At 36.0% G+C, this 26,424-nt stretch overlaps 3 protein-coding genes and 1 non-coding gene across 4 annotated transcripts; 2 read left to right on the top strand and 2 right to left on the bottom strand.

Annotated features, from left to right (window-relative positions):
- The first annotated feature begins 483 nt into the window (after positions 1 to 483).
- Positions 484 to 1,295, top strand: LOC125468905. The gene has a single exon (XM_048565624.1). The coding sequence runs from the start codon at positions 651 to 653 to the stop codon at positions 951 to 953; it is 303 nt and encodes a 100-aa protein (XP_048421581.1). The 5' UTR covers positions 484 to 650; the 3' UTR covers positions 954 to 1,295.
- A 2,404-nt stretch (positions 1,296 to 3,699) lies between these two features.
- Positions 3,700 to 8,533, bottom strand: LOC103951627. Its single transcript, XM_009363057.3, has 9 exons — positions 8,411 to 8,533; positions 8,168 to 8,298; positions 6,511 to 7,787; positions 6,321 to 6,411; positions 6,051 to 6,208; positions 5,902 to 5,953; positions 5,631 to 5,710; positions 5,442 to 5,535; positions 3,700 to 5,271 (listed from the first exon to the last, which is right to left on the bottom strand). Exons 3-9 carry the CDS (start codon positions 7,669 to 7,671, stop codon positions 4,751 to 4,753), a joined length of 2,157 nt encoding a protein of 718 aa, XP_009361332.2. The 5' UTR covers positions 7,672 to 7,787; positions 8,168 to 8,298; positions 8,411 to 8,533; the 3' UTR covers positions 3,700 to 4,750.
- Positions 8,534 to 17,473: 8,940 nt separating this feature from the next.
- On the bottom strand, positions 17,474 to 17,545 carry TRNAW-CCA. Its single transcript has one exon. It is a non-coding gene; the product is annotated as a tRNA-Trp (tRNA).
- Positions 17,546 to 20,524: 2,979 nt separating this feature from the next.
- LOC103951626 lies at positions 20,525 to 23,550 on the top strand. Its single transcript, XM_009363056.3, has 8 exons — positions 20,525 to 20,926; positions 21,096 to 21,227; positions 21,383 to 21,506; positions 21,615 to 22,057; positions 22,163 to 22,239; positions 22,343 to 22,478; positions 22,980 to 23,183; positions 23,339 to 23,550. The coding sequence occupies exons 1-8, from the start codon at positions 20,525 to 20,527 to the stop codon at positions 23,396 to 23,398; spliced, it is 1,578 nt and encodes a 525-aa protein (XP_009361331.2). The 3' UTR covers positions 23,399 to 23,550.
- The last annotated feature ends 2,874 nt before the right edge of the window (positions 23,551 to 26,424 follow it).

Here is a 26,424-nt window from a genome sequence, read left to right as displayed (position 1 = left end):
TAATGTGTTCGAAGTACAAAGCGGTACAACATATATATAAGGTTTTTTTAGTTAAAATATTTTTTGGGATTTACATAATTTTTTATTTTGATTTTTGAGATTTGAAGTCAATAGAAATGATCATTGAGTTTATCCACCATCGATCATTTTGATCATTCCTTGAAAAATTTTCATTAAATAAAGATAAAATTACAAAAACAACCTTAATTTTTGTTGAATCATTTTGGCCTATTGTTTATTAAATTGAGAGTATTTTTATCATTTGGTCCGTAATTTTTCAAGGAATTACCAAAATGATTGATGATAGACAAATTCGAAGATTACTTTTATTGATTTCAAATCTCTAAAACTAAAATGATGAGTTATGCAAATCTTAAAACCATGTTGAGTAAAAGCGCACGTATAGCGTCTCTCCACGATGGGACAATGTTAACTTAACTTGAGTCTGGTTAGTTGCCTACACGTACATAGTAAATTTTGGTAAAAGCGAGTTCCTAAGGTTAAGGAACAACAAACAACAAAAGGAAAAGGGCGGACAAACGGTCGGAGGAATCGGCGTTTGACTTTCTTGGGATATTTGAGGAATCTGCCTCCTCTGTTTCTCTTTCTCTGACTGCGCACTGCCAAAAAACAAAGAATCTGTTCCAACAATGGAGAGCCAGAGCCAGAGCTCGTGCCTGTCGTACGAGAAGATCAACGGCGTCGCCAGTTGGCTTGGGACCCACGTGGCATCCGCCTTCTTTGCCTCCCTTGAGCGCTGCTCCTGCATCAACCTCTCCACCTCCGACGACCACGAAACCAACCCCGAGGAGGCCCAAGACCGCCCCCTCATGCTCTTCGCCTCCCGCTCCGTCAACCTCAGCGACCACCGCCCTCACTACGTTTCTTCCACTTCCTCCGCCTCCTCCTCCTCTGCCCCTCCACCGAACGACGTCGTCAACCTCCCCGTCTGAATGGGTGAATCGGATAGGTTGGGGTCGTTTTGTTTCTTCTCTCTATAGGTTGTTCTCTGCATCTTGAATTTTTGTGGGTTTCAATGTGTCCTTTTCAGGTTGTGAAGTTTGAGGTTGGATCGGGAAAATTGGGGTTGGATTTGTTGTTTGTGTGATTAAAAATTAAAATGCTTTTTTTTTTTTTTTTTTTTTTAATCTCTGTGTGTTGTTTATTGCTTCTCTTCCAAGTGATATGCAATTGGTATCGATGTGAAGGAAAATAGAAAGTCTTTCTGAAATTTTATGGGTTTGATTTGATTTCTTATTGTGATCATTCTATAAAGAATAATTTGTGTTTTGGAATGTGAAATTGTGAATTGATTACTGAAGAATGTCTAGCAATTTGGTCAGTTGGTCATGACGTAATAGTGCGATCTCTGTTTTGTAGTCAAATTTCAATCTCTTATCTCAGAGAATAACAAAATATGTGACGCGGTACGAAGCTAAAAGGATTACAAGCATAATTCCTCAAAGAACAAAGTTTTTTGGAATCTCCTAGATATTGAGGATAAAACTAAACGGTTGTCTGATAATTTTTAAATTTTATTGAAAGATGATTACAATGGAAACAGCCAATGGCTTAAATAATCGGATTACAATTCCTAGTACAACTCAAAGGTGTTAAGTAATTAAACGATATTAATCAAACGAGAATTGAAAGATCCGACTTTTATTACATAATTAAAATGGCAATTTTGGAAGCCTAAACAATCGTTTTTGGCATTAAACACGGGCAAATGGTACTATGATTTTTGTTCAACTTGCGGTTTTCTATAAAAACGATATATTATACGCCTGATTCTGATACCAAATATTTATTATTGTTCTTTATGTCACCATATCGAATGAATTCAACATTTTTCAACTTTAATTCTTCTTTTTCAGAATTTGAAACATTTTATTTTATTTTATGCTTTTTGTTGGACATGTCTCATATGTGTCCTACATCAAGATGACATATGTGGTTAGATAGGCAAGTTGGTCATGGCATAGTTGTTTGCTGGCCTCTTTTTCTCTAGGGTTTGAATCTCTATCTCGTAGAATGACGAAAGATGATATGTGGTGTGTTAAGCCAATTAGCCACAGCATGGTAGTGTACCCTGCCCCTCACCTCTTTTTCTCTAGGTTTGAATCCCTATCTCGTAGACTAACGAAAGATGATATGTGGTGAGTTAAGTCAATTAGCCATGATATGGTAGTGTACTCGCCCCTCACAACTCTAGTTCGAATCTCCCATATCGTAAAATATCAAAAAATTACATGTTTAGAACAGTTTGCTAGGGCATTGTTGATGTAGCTCTTTGATAAGTTCGAATCTTCCATATCCAAGGATGAGGAATGTTCTAGATTTAGCAATTGGATCACTCATTTTGGGCCTATGGATAGGCCTTGTTGCGGGCTTAGGGCAACTCTAACCCTAAAAGTCTCATGGGCTATAAACAACTAAATTCCCTTTAGTGAACAGTAACTACCTTTAGTGAACGGTAACTGTCCTATTGCATTGTCATCCCTAAATTGAATAGCTCAGGCTATTGGTATTATTTTTTTATTTTATTTTTTATAAAATAAAAGATAATTTTATTTTTAAATTCAGATAATAATAAAAGATTGGTTCAAAGTATTGAAATGTGGTGTAAGGTGGAAGAACATGATTAGGTATTTATAGAAAAAGAAATTATTAATTTTTATTTTTTATTGTAACTGACGCCACCATAACGTCAACCTGATGTCACACCTCTCAAGCATTGAGCCAGGCGATTTGGGCCTGGTGAGGATGTCGGGCTCCCCGGACCCCAATGGATTGCCTATCCCTTAGGATATTTGAATGGGCTGGAGTTGCTCTTATGTTTCATGGGTTGGATACATGGGCTACTTATCTCCCAATATTTGCAACAAAAGAACAAACATCCATGAACATGCTAATCCGGCTTCCCCTTTTCTTAAAAAGGTTGTTTTCCTTTCTTAAACTCCAAACAAAATAAACTTTTGGGGTTACAAAACCAATTAATCTAACTTCTAATCTTAATTATAATGTTCTGTCATACCCAAAAGAAGATGGAGGAGTGACAATTATCGTATGTCGGTTTGTCGGAGATTCGGATTTAGACCCGATAAAGTAAGTTTTGTCAAGCTAATCACGCTCATAATTCATCATGTGACCTCCCAACTTTTCTCAATTTTTTTTATGGGTTCGTTGAATGTTGTCACCTTGTACAATTGTCCTTGAATAATGCAAGCTTGTTGGCCAAAAGTAGAAGATAAACAGTTCAATAATTGATGTTAATTTGTTTTGTGCTCCTTCCTTTTCACTTTATAATTCCCACTAATACATGTCTCATGTCCCCCTCTTCATAATTAGTCATATGCTTTTTTCTCCTTGTCTCCTAATTGAATCTTTGATACTTTGATTATCTCCACTAAACTGAAAATCACTTTAACGATAGAAACTTACCTATAGCGAGCATGTCACTGTGAAGGTATTCCAGACTAATAATGCACTTGGACGATAGTTGGAGTCGACGGCTCTCCTAGGATTCCCTCATCTAAGAAGATTAATTTCACCCTTGCGACATCATAGGTGAGTCATGTCAAAAGTTAAAACACTTGACAATACATTTTAGGTTTGAGAAACAGAAGAGCGATAAAATGACGTCCCAATGCAAACAAGTAATGTTGAGTCCATTTTGCTTTTATGAAGACACATTAGTTGTGTAATTGTATACTTTTTCTACTGTGGTATTGCCATTTCATTTAGAGCATGAACATGCAGGAAAAAACTACAAGAATATTTCATTTACATATCAGAAAGAAAAATTGCATTTGACATTACAAAAAATCTCAAAAGGACTTCCTGTTAAGTTAACAAAATCGCTAACGATGCAAGGCTAGACTAAGCTGATGTTAGACTAAATTGACAGTGTAAATATACAAAGGTCTACGTCGACGAAAACCCGGTTAGGAGTGCTCATCCATGGACACATGAGCTCCCCAAATCATATTCCCGTTAGACATGTCTTCTCCGAAAGACTGGATGGTCTTTGAGTTTCCAGCCCCTGGCTGAGGCAGTGAGCAACTTCGGACGAAATGGATTCCTGCACATTCCCACTGCCAACCAAAGCTCGCCAACCCTACCATGAGATGGACCAGACATGGCAGACAACAATTCAATCATTCTAACCGGCGAGCACGATGGAATGGTGGAGTTCCCCACCATCTTTTCCCCAAACGAATTCCAGCCACCAGCCCTTGAATCCCTATCCATTATCTTGGAGAACAAAGATGTTCTACAAGGCCCACAGGCACCTGAATTATATAGATATAATATCTCATTGGCTCTCTCTTAACAAATGACTTCACATCTAAAATTTGAGAACCGGCAGACCAAAAACATCCCACATTGGCTATAATTATACCATCTGGACAAGCTAACCTCGGCCACTGGCTGATTCCGAATTGGATTACATCACAACCATGGAATTTCAGCCACCTGTCAGGACATAAAATGGTCACCGTCACCTCTGAAATCTGACAAGGGGCCCATCGGAGAACCAAATTCTCAAGGTCATCGATCGTGCACATGCCTGCTAGAGTTGTCAACCTGACCCTGCTGTGGCCATTGATGCTGCCAAAGGTAATGTCACTCATCAATCCATCAGATTTGCATCTGGTAATGAACCAAAGCAGGCACTACGCGATAAGTTTACTGCAGAGGGGATAGCTACAACTCTATGAAAACCATGCCAAAGACCACAAAAGTATCAAACGGTTACTGGTAAACCATAATTGTGGAATGATCTAATCCGTCCATCCCATCCTGCAGTAACAATAACCATACCCCATGCATGTGAACTGGATGTGTTCTGGCAAGAAGTTTTAAGAAACTTGTACTCGGATTTGTGCATAGTAGATTGCTTTGCCAGTGGGCTCGAAGTTGGAAGCTTCTCCTCTGGCCAAGTCGCAGATCCCTTGGGAATAGACTGAAGGAAAGAATCTTGGCTGAGAGCAAAACATGCAGGTGAGGAAAAAGGCAGTCTCTCTGGTAAATTCTCATCGACAGCCTGAAATTGCCTCTCATTTTCTACGGTCCCACATTTAAATCCAGACCAAGGTATTGCCACAGAAACATTCGTGGAAAAGCGCTCACAAGATCTTATCTTTTTTGCTTGAGAGAGAACTTGTTCTTCATGATTATTGCAGTTCCATACATTTACACTAGAATCCTCATTAACCGAGACTATATGTTTCCCATCTGAAGTGAAAGTAGCAGATGTCTGGTTTCCTGCATTTCGTTGACGAGAGACGAGGTTTAGAAAAGAGAAACGTATAAAATTCATAAGCCAGATGCTAAAACAGTGATATGCACAATGAACTGCCTCTAGAAAATCAGAGTGGTGGAAACCAATAAAATAAGAAACAATTACAACTAAAAGTACCAAGTTATGCAACTACCTGCATACTTGCCGACCACAGATAGACCATGAAGAATTCTGACCTTTGAATCGGCACAAGTGACCATCACTTTGCTAGAGTCTTGTGGGAAAAACTGTATAAAATAACAAAAAATACTGAACTTCAGATCCCCTATTGAATAGGTAAAGTGATGTGTAAAAGAAAACAAAGCAGTCAGGAAGTAACTACCTGGAAGCCTGTAATCTTTCTGCACGGGGACTTCTTTTTACTTTGCAGGCATAATTGAGCATCCAATTGCAAATGATTATCTGTTCCAAGATACACATAACTACTTCATCAGTACAAACTCAAAATTGAAACGTCGCATTAGTTATGATAGAATTAATAAACCAGCGTCATAAACTCCAAGTGAGCAGGGGCATCTACTCAGTTTCTAGGCAAAGGACGTGAATAATACGGAGGAGGGTGAGGAACGCAGGTCTAGAATGTCGAAGCATACCTGATATATTATAAAAGCGGCAACTGCCTGTCATAGAGCCAACAATTGCTCCCTGCACAAGAAATCAACGGTGTTTGAATAAGCATTACTTAATATGTGAGGATACATATACATTTCTACATAATTGAAGGGCAAGAAAATCACCAAACCTGCCCATCAGGGCGATAGCACACCGCAGTAACTATATCTCTTATATCACTCCAATCAACAACTTGGCAGCAAGAAATTCCCCAAATACGTACTTTGCCATCTATTGAACCACTGATGAAGTAATTCTCATCCACTGGATTAAATTGAACACTGGTCACTGCATGATCAATAATAAATGAAAAATGGTAAGAGGTCAAGCCAATACAATATAAGATAAGAGACCAGGATCTTCCTGTATATATAATCATAGACAGTAGACAGAAGCTCACCATAATTACTATGGGAAAAGACTTTGAGGCAACTACCGCATCCCACTTGCCAAAGACGAACAGTTTTGTCAACCGAAGACGACAGAAGATACTGCATTCAGAACAAATTAAACATTCTGCCATGTATCAGTAAATGATAAAAAATTTCCAGATTACTAGAAACTTAACTGCAATAAAAATAATCACTTACATTACTCCTTGACCAAGAGAGATCCAAGATATCACCACCATGCCCGTGAAATTCATGCAACGGTTTCTCCAATATCCGGAAGACTTTTGGGGGAAAAATAACACAAGCTGAATCTGATGTTTTCCTAAGGCTACTTGATTTGCCTATTGTATCCTTTTCCGAAAATAGTGGATTTAGTTCAGAGAGATGATTCACTGTGAAGTAAATGCAGGATGGATCTATTTCCGGAATGTCATGTTCATTAGATCTCTCATCCTCCACCACTTGCCAAACACGCACAATCCCATCTTCACCAGCACTTGCCAAGTATTGTCCATCGGGACTGAATTTCATTGCCAAAATTGCGCCCTCATGTGCCTGGATATCTTGTCCCATGTAAAGTGCTGAAAGTTCCTTCAACCGCTTCCCGCACTGGCGAACCTTAACTCTTTGTGCCCTGAACCCCATGATTGCAGCATTGTCATCGTGTGCCAATTCATCATCCTCCCCTTGCCTATCAACAAGGCATGCGATGGACCGCAACCTACTCAACCACCCCTTCTTAGCTCTCTTCAGTATCCCAGCTCTATTGTTCGCCTCCTCCATTCGATTCTCCGTCAATTGTAGCGACAATGAAGATGAAGAACAAGAAGTGCGCTCGGACTCTTTGGTCACTTCTTGACCTTCACGTACCTTCCCATCCAGCCTCACTTCCTCTGCATTACACTCCAATGGCTTCCCTAAATTCCCATCTCTACATTCAGAATCATCCTTCCAATCCAACTCAATTGAGGAATAAATGGAGTAGTCATTACGCCGACATGACACAAATGACCGACTCAAACAATATTCATCCTCAACACATGAGGTGGTTCTCAACACAGCCCCACTACTCTCTCTAACTCTCTCAACCTCCCCTGCTACATCACTTGCTATTTCCACTGAAGTCTCTCGATCCGCGCTCAGTCCCATCCACTCCCGAAACTTAACCCGCCGCTCCTTCACACTTCTCGGGGTTCTATTCCACACATCATACGGAAAACCAGCTGCAACCCAATTGGTGAAGGAAGAATTGGAATCAAATATCTCAATGGTTTCAGACCCTGCATCGGATGTTGATGCAATTTCCTCTTGTGCATCAAAGAATCCACAATCTTCTTCCTCTTCACTAAAGCTACCCATTATTCTTTGAGTTCAACCCATCAGATTCCACATCAAGAAACCAGCATTATAAACCCCAGGCAAAGTGCCAAAATCCAATCCCCCTCCACACAAGCAACCCAATGGAGTAAGGGTAACTACACAAAATTCAAATAAAAAAACACAATTAACACAGAAACCAAGAGCAGTTCAACACAAAATACTTGTTAAATTAAACAAAAATGGTAATTAAAGCAATAAAACAAAAACCAAGAGATCCAACATGGATCCCAATCCACACCCATTGAACCTGGTCTTCCACTACAATATATAAAAAAATCACAATAAAATATGCACAAAAACCCCAAATAAAATATTAAAAACAACCAAATTCTAAAAAAAACAAAGCACTTTTGAGCACAGAGAAAACCCATTTGCAGAATTTGATGTTCATATGATTACATATTTACAATCCAATAAACGAGCCAGAAAAAGGAAATTAAATACTGGATTAAGCAAAAGCGTGAAATTTGATTACATCGGTTTGGTTCTATGAGATTGGTATGCAACTGGGGAGGGCATAGATCGAAGCAGCCATGTGTAAATTTTGGAGCTTCCGGGGACTCGCTCGCTCGCTCGCTCTCTCGAGGAAGCAAAGAAGCACTCTCTCTGCACAAAAATGAGAAACAAAAAATAATAAGGAAATAAAGTATTTATTTTAGCAAATTAAAAAGAAAAAAAAAGGTAGAGAAATAGGCAGGGGCAAAACAGGAAAACGGACGATTATTCTTGGTATTCGCGATCGATGTCCCGAGAAGCGAGATTTCGGGAGTGCTTCTGCCTTCTGCTTGTGTTTTGTGTTTATGTTTTTGCCCTCTCTCTCTCTAGACTCTGTTGTCTCTCTAGAAAATAAATGGTAATTTCACCTTTTTCCTTTTTTTTTTTTTTCACTCCAATCAAATTAAATGTTTCAATTACTTTTTTCTTTGTGTGTTAAACTGCCAAAAAGAGAACCAACAAACTTGGTATGAAAAATAATTATAACCAAAATAAGAGTGGAGCTTTTGCAATGCTTCTAGGCTTCTAGCTAGGGAGAGTAAAACAAAATGGATTAAGTATAAATAGTTTGTTTACGTAAGTAAATAAATCAGCTAATCAAATCAGCGTGCTTGTAACAATATGTCACGATATCAAAACTTTAATAAAACTTTTTCTTGATTAAATCAAAAAGTAGTGTGATCGCGACATTATAAGTTTTAATTTGAATTTCTTTCTTTGATAAGAATATAACATCATGCTATCAAAACTCAAACAAATTTTTATTTCTTAATTAAACAAAAGAAATATGAAACATGACATTTTTCGTAGAAAAATAAATGCTCTTGCTATTAATATTACAATCATACGCTGACACTACATGGCTCGAACACCAATGTTGAAATAGTCCATCAAACCCCCTTATGGCAATGAAATATATATTTTTTAATTTATTAACATGCGCAACCTTAACATTTATTTTTGATTTGCACCTCTATGATCTTTTTATGTGTTGAATTTTAAACGCTGAAACTTAAATACAAATGAACAAGTATTTATTATAATCATTCGGATACGTGCATTTGTGATTGATTTTTCAACATAACTTGTTACTTTTCTTTTTTACGCAGCAAAGCATGATTCTTTTAAATCTTTCTTTTTATTTTCTATGGTTTAATTTAATCTTTCAAAATATTTGCCGAATAATCAAACGACTCTCAACCCTTTTTATGAGCATTGATATTGATACGATTTTATATAGAACTTTTGCCATAAATCGTGGAGGAACCAAATATTGTCGCCTTAAACCCTCTTTAACCCGAAATATTTTTCTTTTGATTCTCTTTTATAAAATAAAAATCCGATTAGATTGACTTGATTTTAATGGGTTTTTTTGTTTGGGAAAAAGAGGAGGGGGGGAGGGGGCACGAGTGGTTTTTTTTAGTAATTATATAATTGTTGCATACATATTAATATTAGGTAGTGGCATGAATTTGGTAGGTCACTTTCCACTGCAAGTGGTGGTCAATGCCAAAATTTGTTGACTTGGAATTCCAATTTAGAATAATTGGATGACTTTACTTTATAAAAAAGCAACATATATAAAAATGTGAGATATTAAATATCAAATGGGAAAATTTGACCATCTAATGAAAGATTGCATGTTATGTTGTAGTTTTTAGTAAAATCATTCCTAAATAGCCATATATAAAATTTTGGGTTAGGGTTTAGACCTAAATCGAGATTATATACTAATGCTAGATTTTTGTTTTGTTTTAAAATGCTAGTTGAAAGTCAAATCATGTTTAACAACAAAAGCATGGGAAAAAATGTAAATTTAAATCTAAATTGTAAATTATACATATACTAGAACTCAGTTCAAAAGAACTATTCATTAACAGTAAAATGGCTGAAATGCCCTTGGTTTCTTCCATATTCTTGTTCTCTCGCCCCGTTTTCCCTAATTGTTAGATTAGATGGTAAGGTAATGACATATGTCCTCTTTGTAAGAAACTGGCTACAATACTTACAAGTATTTAATTACAACCATTATTTAACGAATTCATGTGAATATAAATATTTAATACATGTAAGTGTAGTAACTAAATCTATCTTTGTAATGAAATCCGTCAATAAAAATTAGAGTAGAGGATACCACTTTGTCAAAAGTAAAAACAATCAAGCTTTCCCATAGAGCCATATATAATTTAGTGGCAGATAAATGTCACACAACATTGATATTTGTTACCCACTCATTTGCTAACTCAAATTTACTTTATTTTTTAGCCTATATTTCAAGGTGAAGTTACCATTTCACCATAGCAGGGCATGGGCAATGCTTATGATGCCCTCCAGCCATATAGCCAAACCCGCCCAGACCGACAGTTCAAACTGGGATATCCTGGAGAATGTCACCTGCGAGAATAGGGCATGGGTTATGCATGGGTTCCATGCAATGCGTCCAACGAATTCAATGATTTTGTCTCTGCGGATTTTCATCGATTTCATGTGATTACAACAGTAATTATTCGAATTTAATCACGAAGTAGGATTCTCTCGTCTCCAAATAAAAAAAGACAAATAAACAAGTGAGCAAGAGAAGAGAAAGAAGGGGAAGAGATTTGGAGATAAGGGAATTCTCCAATAATTACCGCACAAAAAAATTAAATGAAAACCTACATATTTAGGAAAATGATTTATTCTTTATTGCATGCACGTTCTGAGATTATGTAAATTGGTTCCAATTGATTACTGCAGATTTGCAGTGTGCAGCATGATCGTTTAAAAAGAAAGAAATAGGATTAGCACTAATTAGGTGGCCTTGCGTTAGGTTTATGTCACCATTAAGGCCAAACAAACTCTTAAAAGTCAAAAAAGTAAAAGTCGGTTTGTTTCCGCTAAACCGGGCAGTTTACTTAAAAAACGATTTCGTGTGTTTCAGTTTCTGGTTAAACAAACCCTGGTAGTAGTCGGCAGGTAGCACAGCCTTTTGTTTTCTTTCTTAAACTCCTTGATCATGTCCTAATTAATGTGCAAGAGAAGAGGCTTGTTTTATAAATTAACCTGCAAAGTAAACGAGTAGAATTGACGGATTGCGATTCACTCTGGTTCTCTGTATTTGGAGCAGCGAGTGGAAAATTTCAGATCATTTATTTTCAATCTTACGGCTTTTATTAGCTTATTTTATTGGCCTACTTCACAAAAATCAAAAAACTTGAATAATCCCGAATCTCTTTTTCTTTCTTTTGAACCGTTCAGATCTCTCTAACAGCGAGCTCTAGATAAATAGAAACATACTGGACTAAATTAGTTGTTCTTAATCATATGTAACCATTAATAAAATAAAGAATACTTGAGCCTTGACTAGTTATAAATTAACAAAACCTATGGTCTCAATTTCAATTTTTTCGAAAGACGAATTTGAATTAAATTATTATAACTACTTCATTGTGAAATTGACACTTCCTCACTTTTTAGTATAGATAAAATCGAATGTATTAAAAATATATATATAAATGTTCATTCTTGTGTTTTTCTTTGATGGTGATTTGTAAAAGTTACACTAGACACTCTTGTTTTTATGCATAATAAAGTGAAACATTTACACTTATGATTTACCTTTAGCTTCCACGACTTTAATTGGTGCCAATTGAGCAACATCCCCTTTCATCTTTTTGGATTAAAGTTTAGGGTATAAATTACCATTCTATCATACTGGTGATTTGTATAGGGAAATAATTTCACACATTATTTTTAACATCTCATACACTCATCATTCTTTTTATTTATTAAATAAAATGAAATTTACAACCGCGATTAAACAAAGATATGTAAGAGGCTAAAAACGACATGTGTTTGCATTTATATATAGACACATGTACACACACATCTTATCAACATTGATCATGCAATTGCGGACTTGTTAATTATATAGTTTAATCTCTCTTGATGCGAGGATCAAGAAAAGGGTACTTAAACTATCATGAATTAGAGCTGATCATACCAAGCAATATGCATCATGCATGAGCAAATACTTGCCTCGACATTAGAGCTGAGCATACCAAGCAATATGCATCATGCATGAGCAAATACTTGCCTCGACATGACGTTATACACCAAATTCACCAAATCAATCAATCCGGGCTCTTGAAATTTAATCTAATAGTTACAAATAAGGAGCCTTTTAAAAGTTATAACAATTTTAGCCGTTAAATCAAATTTCAAGGATTTAGATTAGGTGATTAGGTGGATTTGGTGGAAAAGATTCGGCGAGGATCCCTTTACATACATAATATGTATTATCCTAAACTATGATTGAGAATAAGCATAACTTCATCAAATAAAAGTGTTTAATTTATATTCCAAAACATTCCTCCTCGCATATATGCAGGGCATATGCATACGGCAAATTTGCTGTTCATGCCTTGGTATGTGACAATATGTGTCTGTCCTCACATGCATGGAACCAAAGAAAGTGTCACGTGGCATGCAATGCACGTATCAAAAGTTGGTGCACCAACAAATAATACAACAATCGAAATACTTAGGGTTTGATTATTGGGTAGCCAACATTACAACGCCAATTGGTTAGCTAGCCTGCAATTTTATGAGTTGTAACGTGTAAACTTGTAAATGCAAGAGCCATAGAAGAGGTACATTACTTGTACGTAGCCAATCGATACACTCTACTCTTTGGGAGCGGGATACATATATAGCGTAGCATTATCGTAGTGTTCGTATACTGACCAAGTATGGACCACGTTATCAATAGTTTCATGTTTTTGCCCCTTTTTTGGCTCTATATGATATAAGGGTTGCATGGCGGTTTGTTCTTGTGATTCTCTTAACAGTTGACCCATACCTTGATTTTTTTATTTTATTTTGGTAAACTGTGTTTAATTACAACTCTAGCATTGCATGCATGGATCAATATTTGGACGGAACTTGTCAATCTCTCCTGATGGGTGCGTGGCGAGGTGCGTGTAAGTACTTAACAAGAGATTTTTCAATGTGCCGATAACACGGTTTGATACATGAAATATAAAAATACACTTAATTAAAAACTTGAGATTTTTTTTTTCAATTTATTGTAAACCTCGACATATTAATTGTGTTTCTGACCCATTAAAAATTTTCGTAGTTATCAATGGAAAGGCCTCCTCTTTCCTCTTCTAGCTAGCTAGCCTAGCTTGCCACGTGCATGGTGCCTGCCTTACATTACTCCCGGAATTGGCTGCCGACATTGATCTAAATATAATATAATTGTGTACTTGGTTTGTTGGTAGAGAAAATTAGGTATGTAATAATTATCTGTACAAGTGTACATGTATAGTTTTATGTTTCTTCTCTCCTTGCATCGATGCGTCCGGGGCGACAATTGATAAACTAACCTTTAAGTAATGGCTTCATACTACGTACAATCACCATTAAAATTATAGATGAGGCGGTTGGGTATGTTAGCCATGACGACGTATTTTTTTAACACTCAAGTTCGAATCAGTCATTTTATAAAATGGTAGAATAATGCATGTAAAATGGTATAATGATGTACATATTTAGTTTTAACTAAATTAGTTAGAATAGCGTGATTCGTCCTTTGAGTTTGTATCTTTATTCCTATAATTTAAATAATATTAGTATTATCAGATCATTTGTTTGAAAAATGGTATAATAAGATAAATTAAGATCAATTAAAGGTTTAGTCTCCTCTAATGTAATAAAATAAAGAAGCGCTAATGTGGGAACTTAAAGTATTTTGACTAATAGACGTCACATGTATAACTTATCAAATATGACTACTCTGACTTTGACTAAATGCACATTTCGTTTAGTCAAATCCTAATGAGCTGAATGACCACATTCTCTACGAAGGCCTTAGAAGCACACAACTAATAACTCTCGCCACACTCTTATTACTTCCTACAATCTTTCTGAATTAGGCATCAAAGGCCTTTGGCTAACACCACACCGGTGTTAGTCTAACTCCGTTTATCTCTTTTCTTTTCTATGTAAATTTTCGTCAATTCAATTTGAGGCAGAAATTTGCCCCCATAGCTAAAATTATGTATTATATCTACAAACTTAGGTTTCTATTGATTAATCTACCTAGATCTAGAGAGATACGTCAACAATCCACTACTAAATCCATCAATTTTATCTTCAACTAACCACATGCTCAATTTAAGAGGTGTGATATTTTATCACAAAAGCTTGTATAATAAGGTTATAAATTAGGGTTTTTTTTTGTTTTTCTGGACATGGATCCTCTTCGGATTCAATGGTTCTAATCCACCAAGTCCAATCACCCGGGCTGTTGAAATTTAATCAAAGAGCTAAAGTTATTATAACTTTTAAAGTGGATCTCTGTTTATAGCCGTTGAATCAAATTTCAACGGTCCAGATGATTGGACTTGGTGGATTAGGACCACTGGATCCGGAGAGGATCCATGTCCTTTTTTTTTTTTTTTACTATCAAGGTTAATGCTTCATGCATCATGGATGACCTACACATGCACTAACAAGGGCAGATGCATGGATTACAACTGAACGTGATGAAAAAAGGTTGGCATTGGTACAGTGTTAGATCAAACAGTTGACTTTTTGACATAAAGACACAAAAAATCTAACAATATCTATATCGAGAGAAGTATCTCGTAAAACCCTAGTAATCTATGATTAAACACTTTAGCACGAGAGGCAAAATAGAGATGCACGAACCAAATTATAAGCCTTTCAAATCTTATGACTCTTATCTTTCAAGAAATGAGAAAAAGCACGGGAAAAGTGAAGTGAAAACTACAAGTCCTGCAACAAGTCACAAGTGGGATATTGTAAGATTATGATGATAAGGTATTTGATATGTTTGGAGTTGGGATAACCCTGACCAGCTGTCATATAGTTCCATGGCTATTGGTCCTTCCTTGGATATATTTGAGTAGCTAAAACTTGAGAGTTCCGAGGTTTGGCAACGGATCGTGCTCAGGTTTAATTCGTAAATCAAATTTGATCAACTCGCAAAATAAGAGAAAAGTTATTAGTGTTAGATATGTTTTTTTGTAAAACAATATTCTACAATACTCAAATTTACGAATATAACTCAAATTCGGAAATTCAGATATATGAGAGAGAGAGAGAGAGAGAGAGAGAGCAATTTAGTATTATTAACAAAAGGTTAAGAGTTCGATATTATTATAATAAATTAAGAGATTGAGAATTTTGAATTTAAGTCGCATGAGAACACTATGCCCACTAAAATATTAGACCACATGTGTATTAGTCGTTTACACATCAAGTGTTATATTTAAGAACTTTTTGAATCGAGTAGTGTCCGAAGTTGTAACCCTTATCTTTGTAGACAGAAGAAGAAGCATGGTCGTGCCTGTGGTGGGGATTAAGTGTTAGACAGTTTCCACCAAACAGGCTGATTGGATTGTCCGATTAGGTCCATTTCTTTGCAATATTGTATTGTATTGTTAATTTAGTAGAATGGATACCCCACTGCCCATTTTGTCTTTAGGCAAGGAAATTCTCAACGGAATTGATGTTTTATCGTAAAATTGATTGACATTAACAGTAATTTAACTCTTTGTAAGCACGTGTAATGTTTCTTGATTTTTCAATTCGAGGTTTATACTCTCAACTTTCATATTGTTAGTAAAGTAATCCAATAATAGACTTACTTGAAAATGCTTCTATAAACATTAGAAGCACTTCGCGAAATTTAAAAACCGTTTTTGACAATTTTGACATGAATAATTTAAAGTGTTTCTATATTAGAAAACTATTTTTGTAGTGCTTTATGAAAAAAAAAAAAAACATATCTAATAAATTACTTTCAAGTTTTTTTTTTTTTTAAGAAAACACAAATTTTTGTTCATTAATATTTTGAAGTATAAAAGGTTTAAACCCTTTATTTTAGACGAGCGTTCTAATTGCGTTACAACTTACATAGTGGACTATTGCTCTATATTGTAATGCGTTCAAGGACCAATACTCACTGAATTTTCTAAACTCGTACGTAATACTGTTGTAACTTCCATCTAATACAAAAGGGTTTAAATAGGTAAATACGTGGTGTAAATTTTAACAGAGTTACCTAAAATGAGACTTAATCCACACTGGGGGCAAACGACATTTATTCCATTAATCAAGCCTTCATTGGGATTGGAGATCTGGTGAAAAATCTGTGGTAACAGATATTACCTGTTGGCTTTAGCTTCCAAGCACCAAGTACAAGTACACAAAATCCAGTTCATATTTTCTGAAACAGGACCACAGTTACATGCAGTCACAACTAATTATTTGGGTAGCAAGAATTTAGTGTCGTTGTTGGGACCACAATTGTAGGGGAGCGTCTGATCAAGATCTGACGGCAAAAGATGCTTTTCCCAGCTGATCAGCTACTACTGCGGTTATGGTAGCTTCTGGTTTTGGACCACTCTGAGCTTAGCTATGGCTACAACTGTTTTTTCCTGGACACATAAAGACTAAAGTGGTCCTGAACTTGATGATAATTTACAAGTACGCCAGAGAAGTGTGCTGGATATTTGAACTGAGTTAGATCTTGAATTTCTTCACTCTCAAACTCAACCACCGTAATCATGAGTACATTGGTGGTGCCAAAAAGCCATTTCGACTTTTCAGATCTTGTACGAATGGACCGTTATGATGTGATCGCTCAGTTCTTTTTAGCATACAATAATATACGATTGAAAATTTATAACAACGATATAATTTAGCTTGATGATGACCTGTCAAGAAACTCTTATTGAAGAACTTTTTCAGCCATTTCGATCAATCACGTTACCCCTCATTTTAAATAAGGCTTAAATATTAGCGTTGAACAAATGTATGATAATTCAAGCTTACTGAAATATATTACAAGTTATTGAGGTTTTCCGATTACAATGACCTCATTATGGTCTCGCCACTTTATGTATCATTCTATATCTTAGGAGATAAAACTCAAATGGTTCCAATCTTTTGATTAATGTATAGCACGAAACATTTTTATTAGCCAAGTTTTTGTAAATGTGTTTTCGAGATTTGTATTATAGAAAAGGTTTCGCTAATCGACAAGTGCATTTCATTCCCCGCAAGCAAGCACATCTTATTGTATCGGATCAAAACCTCACGAATTGATCTATATCTAGAGATGCACATTGATGGAATCTTCACAAAATAAAGAAAAGAAGGAAAAAAAATCCAAATGTTGGTAAAAAGTGAACCTATATCTAGAGATGCACATTGATGGAATCTTCACAAAATAAAGAAAAGAAGGAAAAAAAATCCAAATGTTGGTAAAAAGTGAACCTGACGTGAATCGAACACGCAACCTTCTGATCTGGAGTCAGACGCGCTACCATTGCGCCACAGATCCGATGATAGGATTGTCAACGGAAAGTAATATAGGTGTACGAGATGGATTTTATGGTATTTCAAACAACTAATGGGCTTGCGCTCGGCTTTTAGATATGGGCTGCAGTTGTACATCAGGAGGGACCTAGGGCTAAACTACCCAAGCCCAAATTCCATCTTTACCCAAGTTCATTTTCGTAGAGAAGTCATCGAAAATAAAACCTCAAATACAAAAGTAAATTCTCTTAATCAAATAAACTACAACTTTGGCCATTTTAAATGGAGAACCTCAAATTTTCATTCCCAGTTTCTTCAATTCACAACTCTGAATTGAAACCATCAAATCATTGTTGTCAAATGCAAATGAGGATTCAGCCAGTTGGCCAAGACGGTGTTCTTATCTTTTTTTAGCCGAGTTGGAGCCTTACCCCCGTAGAATAGTTTAGAATACAAGATCATATTGTTAAAAAGAAAAATTGTGGTCTAACATAACAGTCATGAGTATACAATTAGCCTGTTGGGGCACATTAGCTCCATTTGGCTCTTGATCAGTGTCATAAACAAAGGCTACACAACATGCCAGTTGGGTATTCATTCTCATATCCATTGTAATCATAATACAATCTCTCCCACTTTGTTATATCTAGATTCGCAATCAGTAAAACCCGAGACTCGCCATTGTACATTGAATCTTACACACCTCAAGTTCTGCTTCTTCCTCCCGTCACTGCACCAATCACAGTAACTTCAGGTCGTCGCATAGGCATCATCCAATTAGTAAAAAACTAATCAAATCGCTATGCAGGCAACTAATTTACACATGAAGGCAGAATATCGAGTTTTGGAGCGGGGGATAGCTTTCGGTACATGATTATTGATTCCGTTGATGAAGCGCGCAGTGTTATCAATGCTTGTAGGGACAAATGACGAGGCTTTTTGAAGGTGTACCTGCTGAAAGCAATGTCATTGTGCTGTCTCCATCGTCATTTTCGCGGTTCTTCAGATAATCGACATCTCCAGCATATTCTGTGATTAATGTCAAATCCCTTATGTGTTTATCAGCCTCAACGGTGAACCTGTGAAATCAGTCGTAATACTGAATCAGGGAGTCCAGGTACATCAACTACAAGAGAGAATGTTTTGTTGTTTCCAGGATCGAAAACAACCACGAGGGGAGGACATTCTCCTCTCTCCATCATGCTTTTGCACAAATTCTAGCTCGTTTGGTGTGCTTTTAAAATGATTGAAAACGCTTTTGATGAAAATGTTTTTAGAACCAATCATTGGTAAAAATGTAAATAAATTCTAAAAAAAAAAAATTTAAGTGTTTCATGGAAGAAGCATATAACTGGTGCTTCTTGCAGAAAACACTTCAATGCTTTTGGAATCTAAATTTTTTTTTTCTTCTAAAAACGCTTTCAGTCATTTTAAAAGCACATCCAAACGAGCTCGTTTCAATATCTTCTTTCGACATAACCTGGAAGGCAACAATATCAGAGATGTACAGTTTGGAAAATCGAATACGACATGCTAGAATTTCTCTACAAGAATAACGAGAACACATCTACGAATTTAACATCACTCTCTAGAAGCAGCTTATGGATATGTGAAAGTGAGAGACAACAATCGAACATGCTTTTTTCGAGTGTCATACATTTGCAGAAACTCATAGACAAATGCTGCTAATGTACATTGTCCTCAACGATTTGAACGGGAGAGGGAGGCTTCGGGGCTTGCGTTCTTCTCCTCAACGCCACCATTTTTCTTCCGGGTTCGGGCGAGCGAGGGTGTTTGCGTTGTGCTATTTAACCAATGGGGAGATTTCGCGCGCTAATTTGGATTCGTTTGGAGCGAGCATGGGCTCGTTTCTTTATTATTTGGCGCAACTGTTTCCTATTGGACTGGGCTTGGGCTAAAATATTTGAGCCCATAAAGTTACGTTTTGGACCTTGTTCCACCGTACCTCCTAATTTGGTCTTAAGCCTCTTTAAACTTTTAATTCAAGATAATAGTTCTGATTGTTAATTCTGTCATAATTTTCTGCTAATTATATCACGTGATTTTTATAACACATACGTTAATAAAATGCTAGATTCACAATGAAAATGAGCAACTATTTTGAATTTTGCTGAACAATTGATTGAATAAAAAATAAAGGAGTCATAACAAATTTGATAGTTTATTTTCGATGTAAAGTTTGTTTTTTTCCTCTAAATTTTCAACAAACCGTAAATGTTAGAATGTCTATAACTTTCGGTTTTTAATTCTAAGTGCAAATCGACATAGTTAAGCTATTTGTATTACATTTACTCACCACTCTTCTACGCTGATTTCTAGCCAAGGGCTGTAGGGTATGCTAAGTTGGCCCTAGGGTATGCTAAGTTGGGTGATGTATTAAATACATATATTTACATGAATTATATCTAACTGCCTGATGCTGATTGTATCAAATACATATTATTATTGTAGTCAGTACTAAAGGTGATAAATGGATCATTTATGTGCATTTAGGATATTAACATTAGTAAATTGTCGTCTTACCCCCTAAATTATAACCCCAATTGAATTGACGCTTTGAATTATTTTTTCGTTAAATTAACCTTTGAAATATTTAAACTTTGCTAATTAACCTCTCACTGTCTAATTAGATAAAATTTCATTGACTTTGAGTCAAATACTGGCACGTGACCAAAACGTACTTCACTCTTGAAGGTAAAGTTTTGTCGTGACTAGTACGTGATTCACTCTTGAGAACAAAGCTGTGTCAGTATTTGACAGCATAGTGGATGAAATTTCATCCAATATGATAGTGAAAGGTTAACTGTTAAGTTTCAAATAGTTGAGGATTTTAATTTTTCAAAAAATATTTTAGGAGGTGACTTTCAATTGGGCTAATGATGAAAGGGTCAAACGCAATTTACCCTATTCAACATATTTGACCCATGAAAAAACCCAAAACCCTCATCGAATTATGAGGAATGAAACTAGTGTCACTTTTTCCATGGATCCACAAAGGCCCCTCAATATCCAACTAGTTTCATCCACCGACTCACCCGAGTTCACTAACTTAACTCGGTCTCTGACTCGCTGTAGAATCATTGCGCTCGATGCCGAGTGGAAGCCCATCCGCACCCGCACCCCCCAGTCGTCTTTCCCGACCGTCCTCCTCCTCCAACTCGCCTGTCAACTAGGTTCCCGACTCGGCGGAGACTCGGACGAGTCGGACGACTCAGTCGTCTTCCTGCTTGACCTGTCAACCATTCATCTGCCGTCGGTCTGGGAGTTGTTGAGGGACGCATTCATTTCCCCCGATATTCTGAAACTGGGTTTTCGATTTAAGCAGGATTTGATATACTTGTCCTCCACCTTCAGCTCCAATGGCTGCGAACCTGGGTTCGACAGGGTAAGAAAATTTCATGTTTTGCAGAAACTGTAGCGAAAGTTTAGATTTTGGGACTTGGGCTGTCTTAAATTTTGCAATCTAATCCAACCCTTTAGCGAAAAATCAAGAAACTTTTTTTTATCATCTTCCTCTGTTTTGATCATTGCTCGGTTGATATTTTGGTGAACAGGTGGAGCCATTTATGGATATTACGAGCATGTACAATCACCTGCAGCACAAGCAACATGGAAGGAAGGCCTCCAAGCAAATCAAGAGTTTAGCAAGTATTTGCAAAGAAGTCCTTGGAATTTCTCTTACAAAGGTTTGGTTTTGGAAAGGTTTTCGATTTTCCGTAATTCAAAGTTTCTGTGTTACTCTGCATCGAAAGTTTTAGACTTTTAACCACATGATGGAAAAAAGGGATGGGAATTTTTAGTTCCTATAAAAATGTGTTAATGTATAATATGTCTTGTTTAGGAACTCCAATGTAGTGATTGGTCATGTCGTCCTCTTACAGAAGAGCAGAAAACATATGCAGCAATGGATGCACACTGCTTGATTGAGATATTCAATGTCTTCCAAGCCAAAGTCATCAAGGAAGGTCAGTCATGCTAAATATATATTTTTATACTCGTGTTTATGCGTTCGTTGCACATTTTCTTACATTATATTATGTTGATAAAGGAAAATGATTGGTTTCTCATCGCAGGGAAACTAGTTCGCCATCCCTCTGAACCTCATCCCCCAACTGTGACTCTTGGGTTGAAAGTGGTTTTTGAGAAGCTTTATATATGTAGTAAAATTGTAAGGATGAAAGTTCATGAAGCTATAGATATAGCCCGAGCTACTGCTTCTTATGTATCTCCTAATATAGTTACGGAAAAGGGAATGACATTGAGGTTAGGGCATAGGAATACCCTTCCCATGGATGAATACCTCTTGAAGGTTGTAAACGAATATGGGGAGAAAATTTTGTTGAAAGAATCAGACAAAACGGCCAAAACTTCTAAAAGAAAAGCAAAAGGACGGTCATCAGAGGGTTTGATTTGTAATGAAAAGCAAGGACAGAGTTTTGAAGATTGGCAAGGTCCCCCACCATGGGATTTGGCCTTGGGGGGTGATGGACAACCGAAGTTTCTATGTGACGTGATGGTAAGTTTTTATATCCACTTTCCTTGAAGATTGGCAAGGTCCCCTACCAAAGGGTTTCCGTGGCTGAAATGTACATGCTACTTGTTTGCTCATGCTTATTTTCAGGTCGAAGGCTTAGCTAAACATTTAAGATGTGTAGGGATCAATGCCGCAATCTCGTATTCAAAAAAGCCTGAACCCAGGTATTCTCATGATCATGCTCTTGTATGTTAAATGTTGTAGATTTTGAATATGTTTTAAACATTTTTTTGTAATGAATTATTAATTTGGTTTCAATTTGTGCAGGCAGCTAATAGATCAAGCAAATAAAGAGAAGAGAGTGCTGTTGACGCGGGATGCCAAGCTGCTGAGACATGATTATCTAATAAACAATCACATCTATAGGGTGAAGAGTCTTCTCAAGAACGAACAGCTACTTGAGGTATGCCCGTCTTCATTTTGAAACTTCTGCGCCTTCAGTGAAAATCAGATGTGCATTTGTACATGCATTCTGCTTGGACAATTTTACTGTATAGTATATATTGCAAGTGGTTCATGGTCTTTTAGGTTAGCTTATATAAAGTCTCACCACCTTGAGTCAGGCTTTGGATTTAATGCGGCTTTATTTGAAAAAAGAAAATAATAATAATCATGTCAACTTATTACGATCAATGTAAATTTGTTTATAATAGTTGAAATTTGTATTTGGTGCTTGAGATTTTTTCTTAAAAAGTTTAAATTATAAATGATAAAGAAACTTAAGAATTTTTGGATCACTTGGGTATTTGACGAAGTTGGGAAGGATATGTTGAGTCTACCAACCGAGACACTTGGTTCTCGTATAATTTTTGAAGTGCGTTGCTAATACAATGTTCCTAGATATAACCTTTGAAGGATTGAAGCGTTGTTACAGGATAAATCTGATTCTGAAGTATTCTTGCAGATAATCGAAACTTTCCAACTGAAAATTAGTGAGGATCAGCTAATGTCAAGATGCACCAAATGCAATGGTAGGTTTATTCAAAAGCCCTTGACGACTGAAGAGGCTGTTGAAGCTGCGAAAGGTTTCCAAAGAATTCCTAACTGCTTGTTTAACAAGAATCTAGAGTTTTGGCAGTGCATGGACTGCAACCAACTTTACTGGGAGGTATGTTTATCAAATCGTATGCTAAGCAACTTATACATGATTAAAGATGTCGTCGTGTACTATTGATACTACGAGGATTTTTGGTATAATATGATAATCCATCATCCGATATTGATGCTAAGCTGTCATTAATCCAACGTGCGTGGTGGCTACAGGGAACTCAATACCACAATGCAGTCCAGAAGTTCATTGATGTCTGCAAGTTGAATGAGTAAATTGAAGGTGATAAACGTTGTGCACTAGGGTTTCATTGGCCCCATATGTTGCCACTCATACAATTTTTATGCCTTCTTTTAATATTTGTTTTATTTTTCGCTATAAAATATTCATGCTGAACTGTTTCAAGTAATGTATTTTGTCATCCACATCCCACTCTGTTTTGGTGATTGATGGTGATGCACACCCATAAGTTGTACCTTTGATTTTGTGGCCGAAACCCGTTCTGCCAAAAATGGAGAATATTCTGTCTACAACGATCATCACATGCAATGACATTATGGTGTCACTGGGGGTCCGGGGTACATGACCTCTTGTCTTTATGTCACTTATCGCGTGCCTTTCACGTTCAAATATGTTTGATTTTCGGAGCATATTCACTTTGTTGTTTTTGGCCTTCTCTTCCCTCGCTGTAGTATCAAGTTTTCACTTCCTGCCATGTATTTCCTGATGTCCCACAATACATAGAAGTCAGCTTGATCAAGAAATGTAGCTTTAATTTATGGTTTTGTTGGATGCTTAAGTGAAATTAGGGGACAAATTATGCGGAGTTAACGGCTTTTAACGCGCGAAATTCTGTTTCAATTTTCAAAAAGGGAATGTTACAAGCTTAGCAAAATTTTCTAATTTCTTGTGAGGTGTTATAAAATAGGTGTAATGTGAAAGAAACACTGGCCTTATAACTTATTAAGGTATGCTATGTTAATTAATTATCTTGTTTAGGTCCTCAAGTAATCCTTTAAATAAGGATGAATGTAACTTTTGGGTTGGGCAAACCAAGGAACCAAGAGTTGTTATAAAAACAATAATGCTATTCTTACCATATTTTTATATCACAATTGTATACCACCTTAGGTGACATCTGATGTGGACAGCCACATCATTTAAATTTAATTTCAAAATGTTAATCAATAATTAATAAAAAGATTGTTAATTAAATGATGATTGTGGTATACGAGGAGTTTCTTTCTTCCACCTAAGATTATTTAAGTGTTTTAATTAATAAAACTATTGAAATTAAATGATATAGCTTGTCCAACTCATTTGCCACCTAAGATGGTAAAGAAATATGGTATAAAATTATGGTAAGAATAACATTACTCTTATAAAAAACATAGGGGCTTTTTTAGTGATCTAAAAACACTTTTAAACGCATGCTTATTTTTTTATTAATATATCTCTAAAGAGAAATGTTAAGTAGGACTCTTTTAAAAGTGTACCCTCTCTTGCTTCTGGGATAGTATTTTATAATGTTGATGCGAGAGTTGACATTAAAATGTGAGGAAGCGGATAGTCCATGGAGAGTTTCACTTTTGAGTGAGTCCTTTTAGCATTTCTTAACTCCAAAATGAAATGTATAAATTACGTCGCTCACTTATATCGTAACACGTGAAATAATAGACTACGAAACAAGTATTCCAGAGACATAAAAATTCTTTAAAAGTAGGTGTTAGGAAGCAATCCAAAAGTAGGTGTTAGAAAGCAAAAGCATGATTTAGATGAACATGTGGAAAAATCTTACAAGAAGAAAAATAATGATTTTGGTCAAGAATCCAAAGGTGGGGAGGAAGCTTCATTTGCTCTTCATAGCTTAATGTATAGGCTCGTGGTTTGAATTTTTGAATGTTTATTGGGCCCCACGCGTTTGTTTTGGTTTTGTAAGTGGGTCCACCTAAGTTGGACCAGTCCAGAGAGAGTGAGGTTATTTCTTGTAAAGATGGTTAGGTCCAAAAATGGAATGCTCTGTTTGGCATTTGGCTTCCACATTTTCTCTTCATTAGGAATGTCTTTTCCTTGTTTGTCGCATGTGTAAGTAACCGTAGCCAATGTTGTTCACATACTTTTTTTCATATATTTTTGATAATTTTTGTTTTTCAATTCTTTTGAATTCATACAATCGAAAATTGAGAAGTTATTTCTGAAGATAGCAAACAAGTGTGTGCATAGCACAACCATTGTTAAACTTGAAAGTTTTTAGTGTTCTGCTATTAAGATTATAAGGATTTTGTGTTAATCCAAAACCACATAGAATCCGACCAGAGGAAGAACAATATCCAGTTCGAATTTGTGTTTTTATTTTATAAAAAAGGTGATATTAGGAGAGGTTGAAATCGAAAATAAGACTTCGAATGCAAAGCTTTTAACCACATGCACATGATCATATGGTTTGAGACATCGGTCTCTATTTAGTTTTGAGGAGATTTAAAGTTCGATTCATGATGATGCAAAAATGATATATATTTATAGTCATTAGTATTGTTCAACACTAATTTGTAACTGCATGTAGTTCAATATTCTAGTAAATTGGGTATTGAATTACTACTATGCGTCTAACAGGACGGTGCTCGAGAAATCGTTGTTTTATACTATATTTTATAGATTACAAAGATGTGAGAGGTTATGATTGTTTTTCTTTTTTAAATTAATTAAAAAAATAGAACAATTACATCATTTTCCTTAATATTTTTTAATAATAAACATCATTTCGTGACTAACGAGACATGAAGGGAGAATGCCACAATGGAGGTATTAATATTGGACGAGGATTGTCTGCTCTTCCATTTTTGATGCCCTCCCGTGCCTTTCTATTTGTGTTGTCACGGTTAAGTTACGTCAACATTTTATATTATTATTCATTTTTGTCTTATTATCTCTATAAAAAATATAATATAAAATGTTAACGTGGCTTAACCGTGATCATACAAAATAAGAGGATACGGAAATGCACCGAAAATAGAAAAGCAGACAATCCTTGTCTATTAAGTCACGTCAATATTTTATATTACTATTTATTTTTGTCTTATTATCTCTATAAAAAAATAATATAAAATGTTAACGTGGCTTAACCGTGACTACACAAAATAAGAAGATACGGAAATGCACCGAAAATAGAAAAGCAGATAATCCTTGTCCATTAATATTATGGTGAGATTAAAACACATGTTATGAAGAGAGGATTAATAATTAATTTGTACTCAAAAAGTTAAAATGCATGTCGATGTCTGTGTTCGGTTTGATTAGGTAC

This window comes from the organism of the source record quoted next, unplaced genomic scaffold (assembly GCF_019419815.1).
Source record: "Pyrus x bretschneideri cultivar Hongxiangsu unplaced genomic scaffold, Pyrus_bretschneideri_v1 Contig4, whole genome shotgun sequence".
NCBI classification, from domain to species: Eukaryota; Viridiplantae; Streptophyta; class Magnoliopsida; order Rosales; family Rosaceae; genus Pyrus; species Pyrus x bretschneideri.
The sequence above is the reverse complement of the archived record's forward strand: the minus strand, read 5'-3'. Positions and strand labels throughout refer to the sequence as shown.

What these genes read in the sequence shown, in the direction of transcription:
- LOC125468905 (XM_048565624.1), top strand. Translation starts at nt 651, where the DNA reads ATGGAGAGCCAGAGCCAGAGCTCGTGCCTGTCGTACGAGAAGATCAAC.
- LOC103951627 (XM_009363057.3), bottom strand. Translation starts at nt 7,671, where the DNA reads ATGGGTAGCTTTAGTGAAGAGGAAGAAGATTGTGGATTCTTTGATGCA. An exon ending in GCTATCGCCCTGATGGGCAG is followed by an intron (nt 5,954 to 6,050) that starts GTTTGGTGATTT and finishes TTTCTTGTGCAG; the next exon opens with GGAGCAATTGTTGGCTCTAT. An exon ending in GAAAGATTACAGGCTTCCAG is followed by an intron (nt 5,536 to 5,630) that starts GTAGTTACTTCC and finishes TATTTTATACAG; the next exon opens with TTTTTCCCACAAGACTCTAG.
- LOC103951626 (XM_009363056.3), top strand. Translation starts at nt 20,525, where the DNA reads ATGGATCCACAAAGGCCCCTCAATATCCAACTAGTTTCATCCACCGAC. An exon ending in TCAAAAAAGCCTGAACCCAG is followed by an intron (nt 22,240 to 22,342) that starts GTATTCTCATGA and finishes CAATTTGTGCAG; the next exon opens with GCAGCTAATAGATCAAGCAA. An exon ending in GCAACCAACTTTACTGGGAG is followed by an intron (nt 23,184 to 23,338) that starts GTATGTTTATCA and finishes TGGTGGCTACAG; the next exon opens with GGAACTCAATACCACAATGC.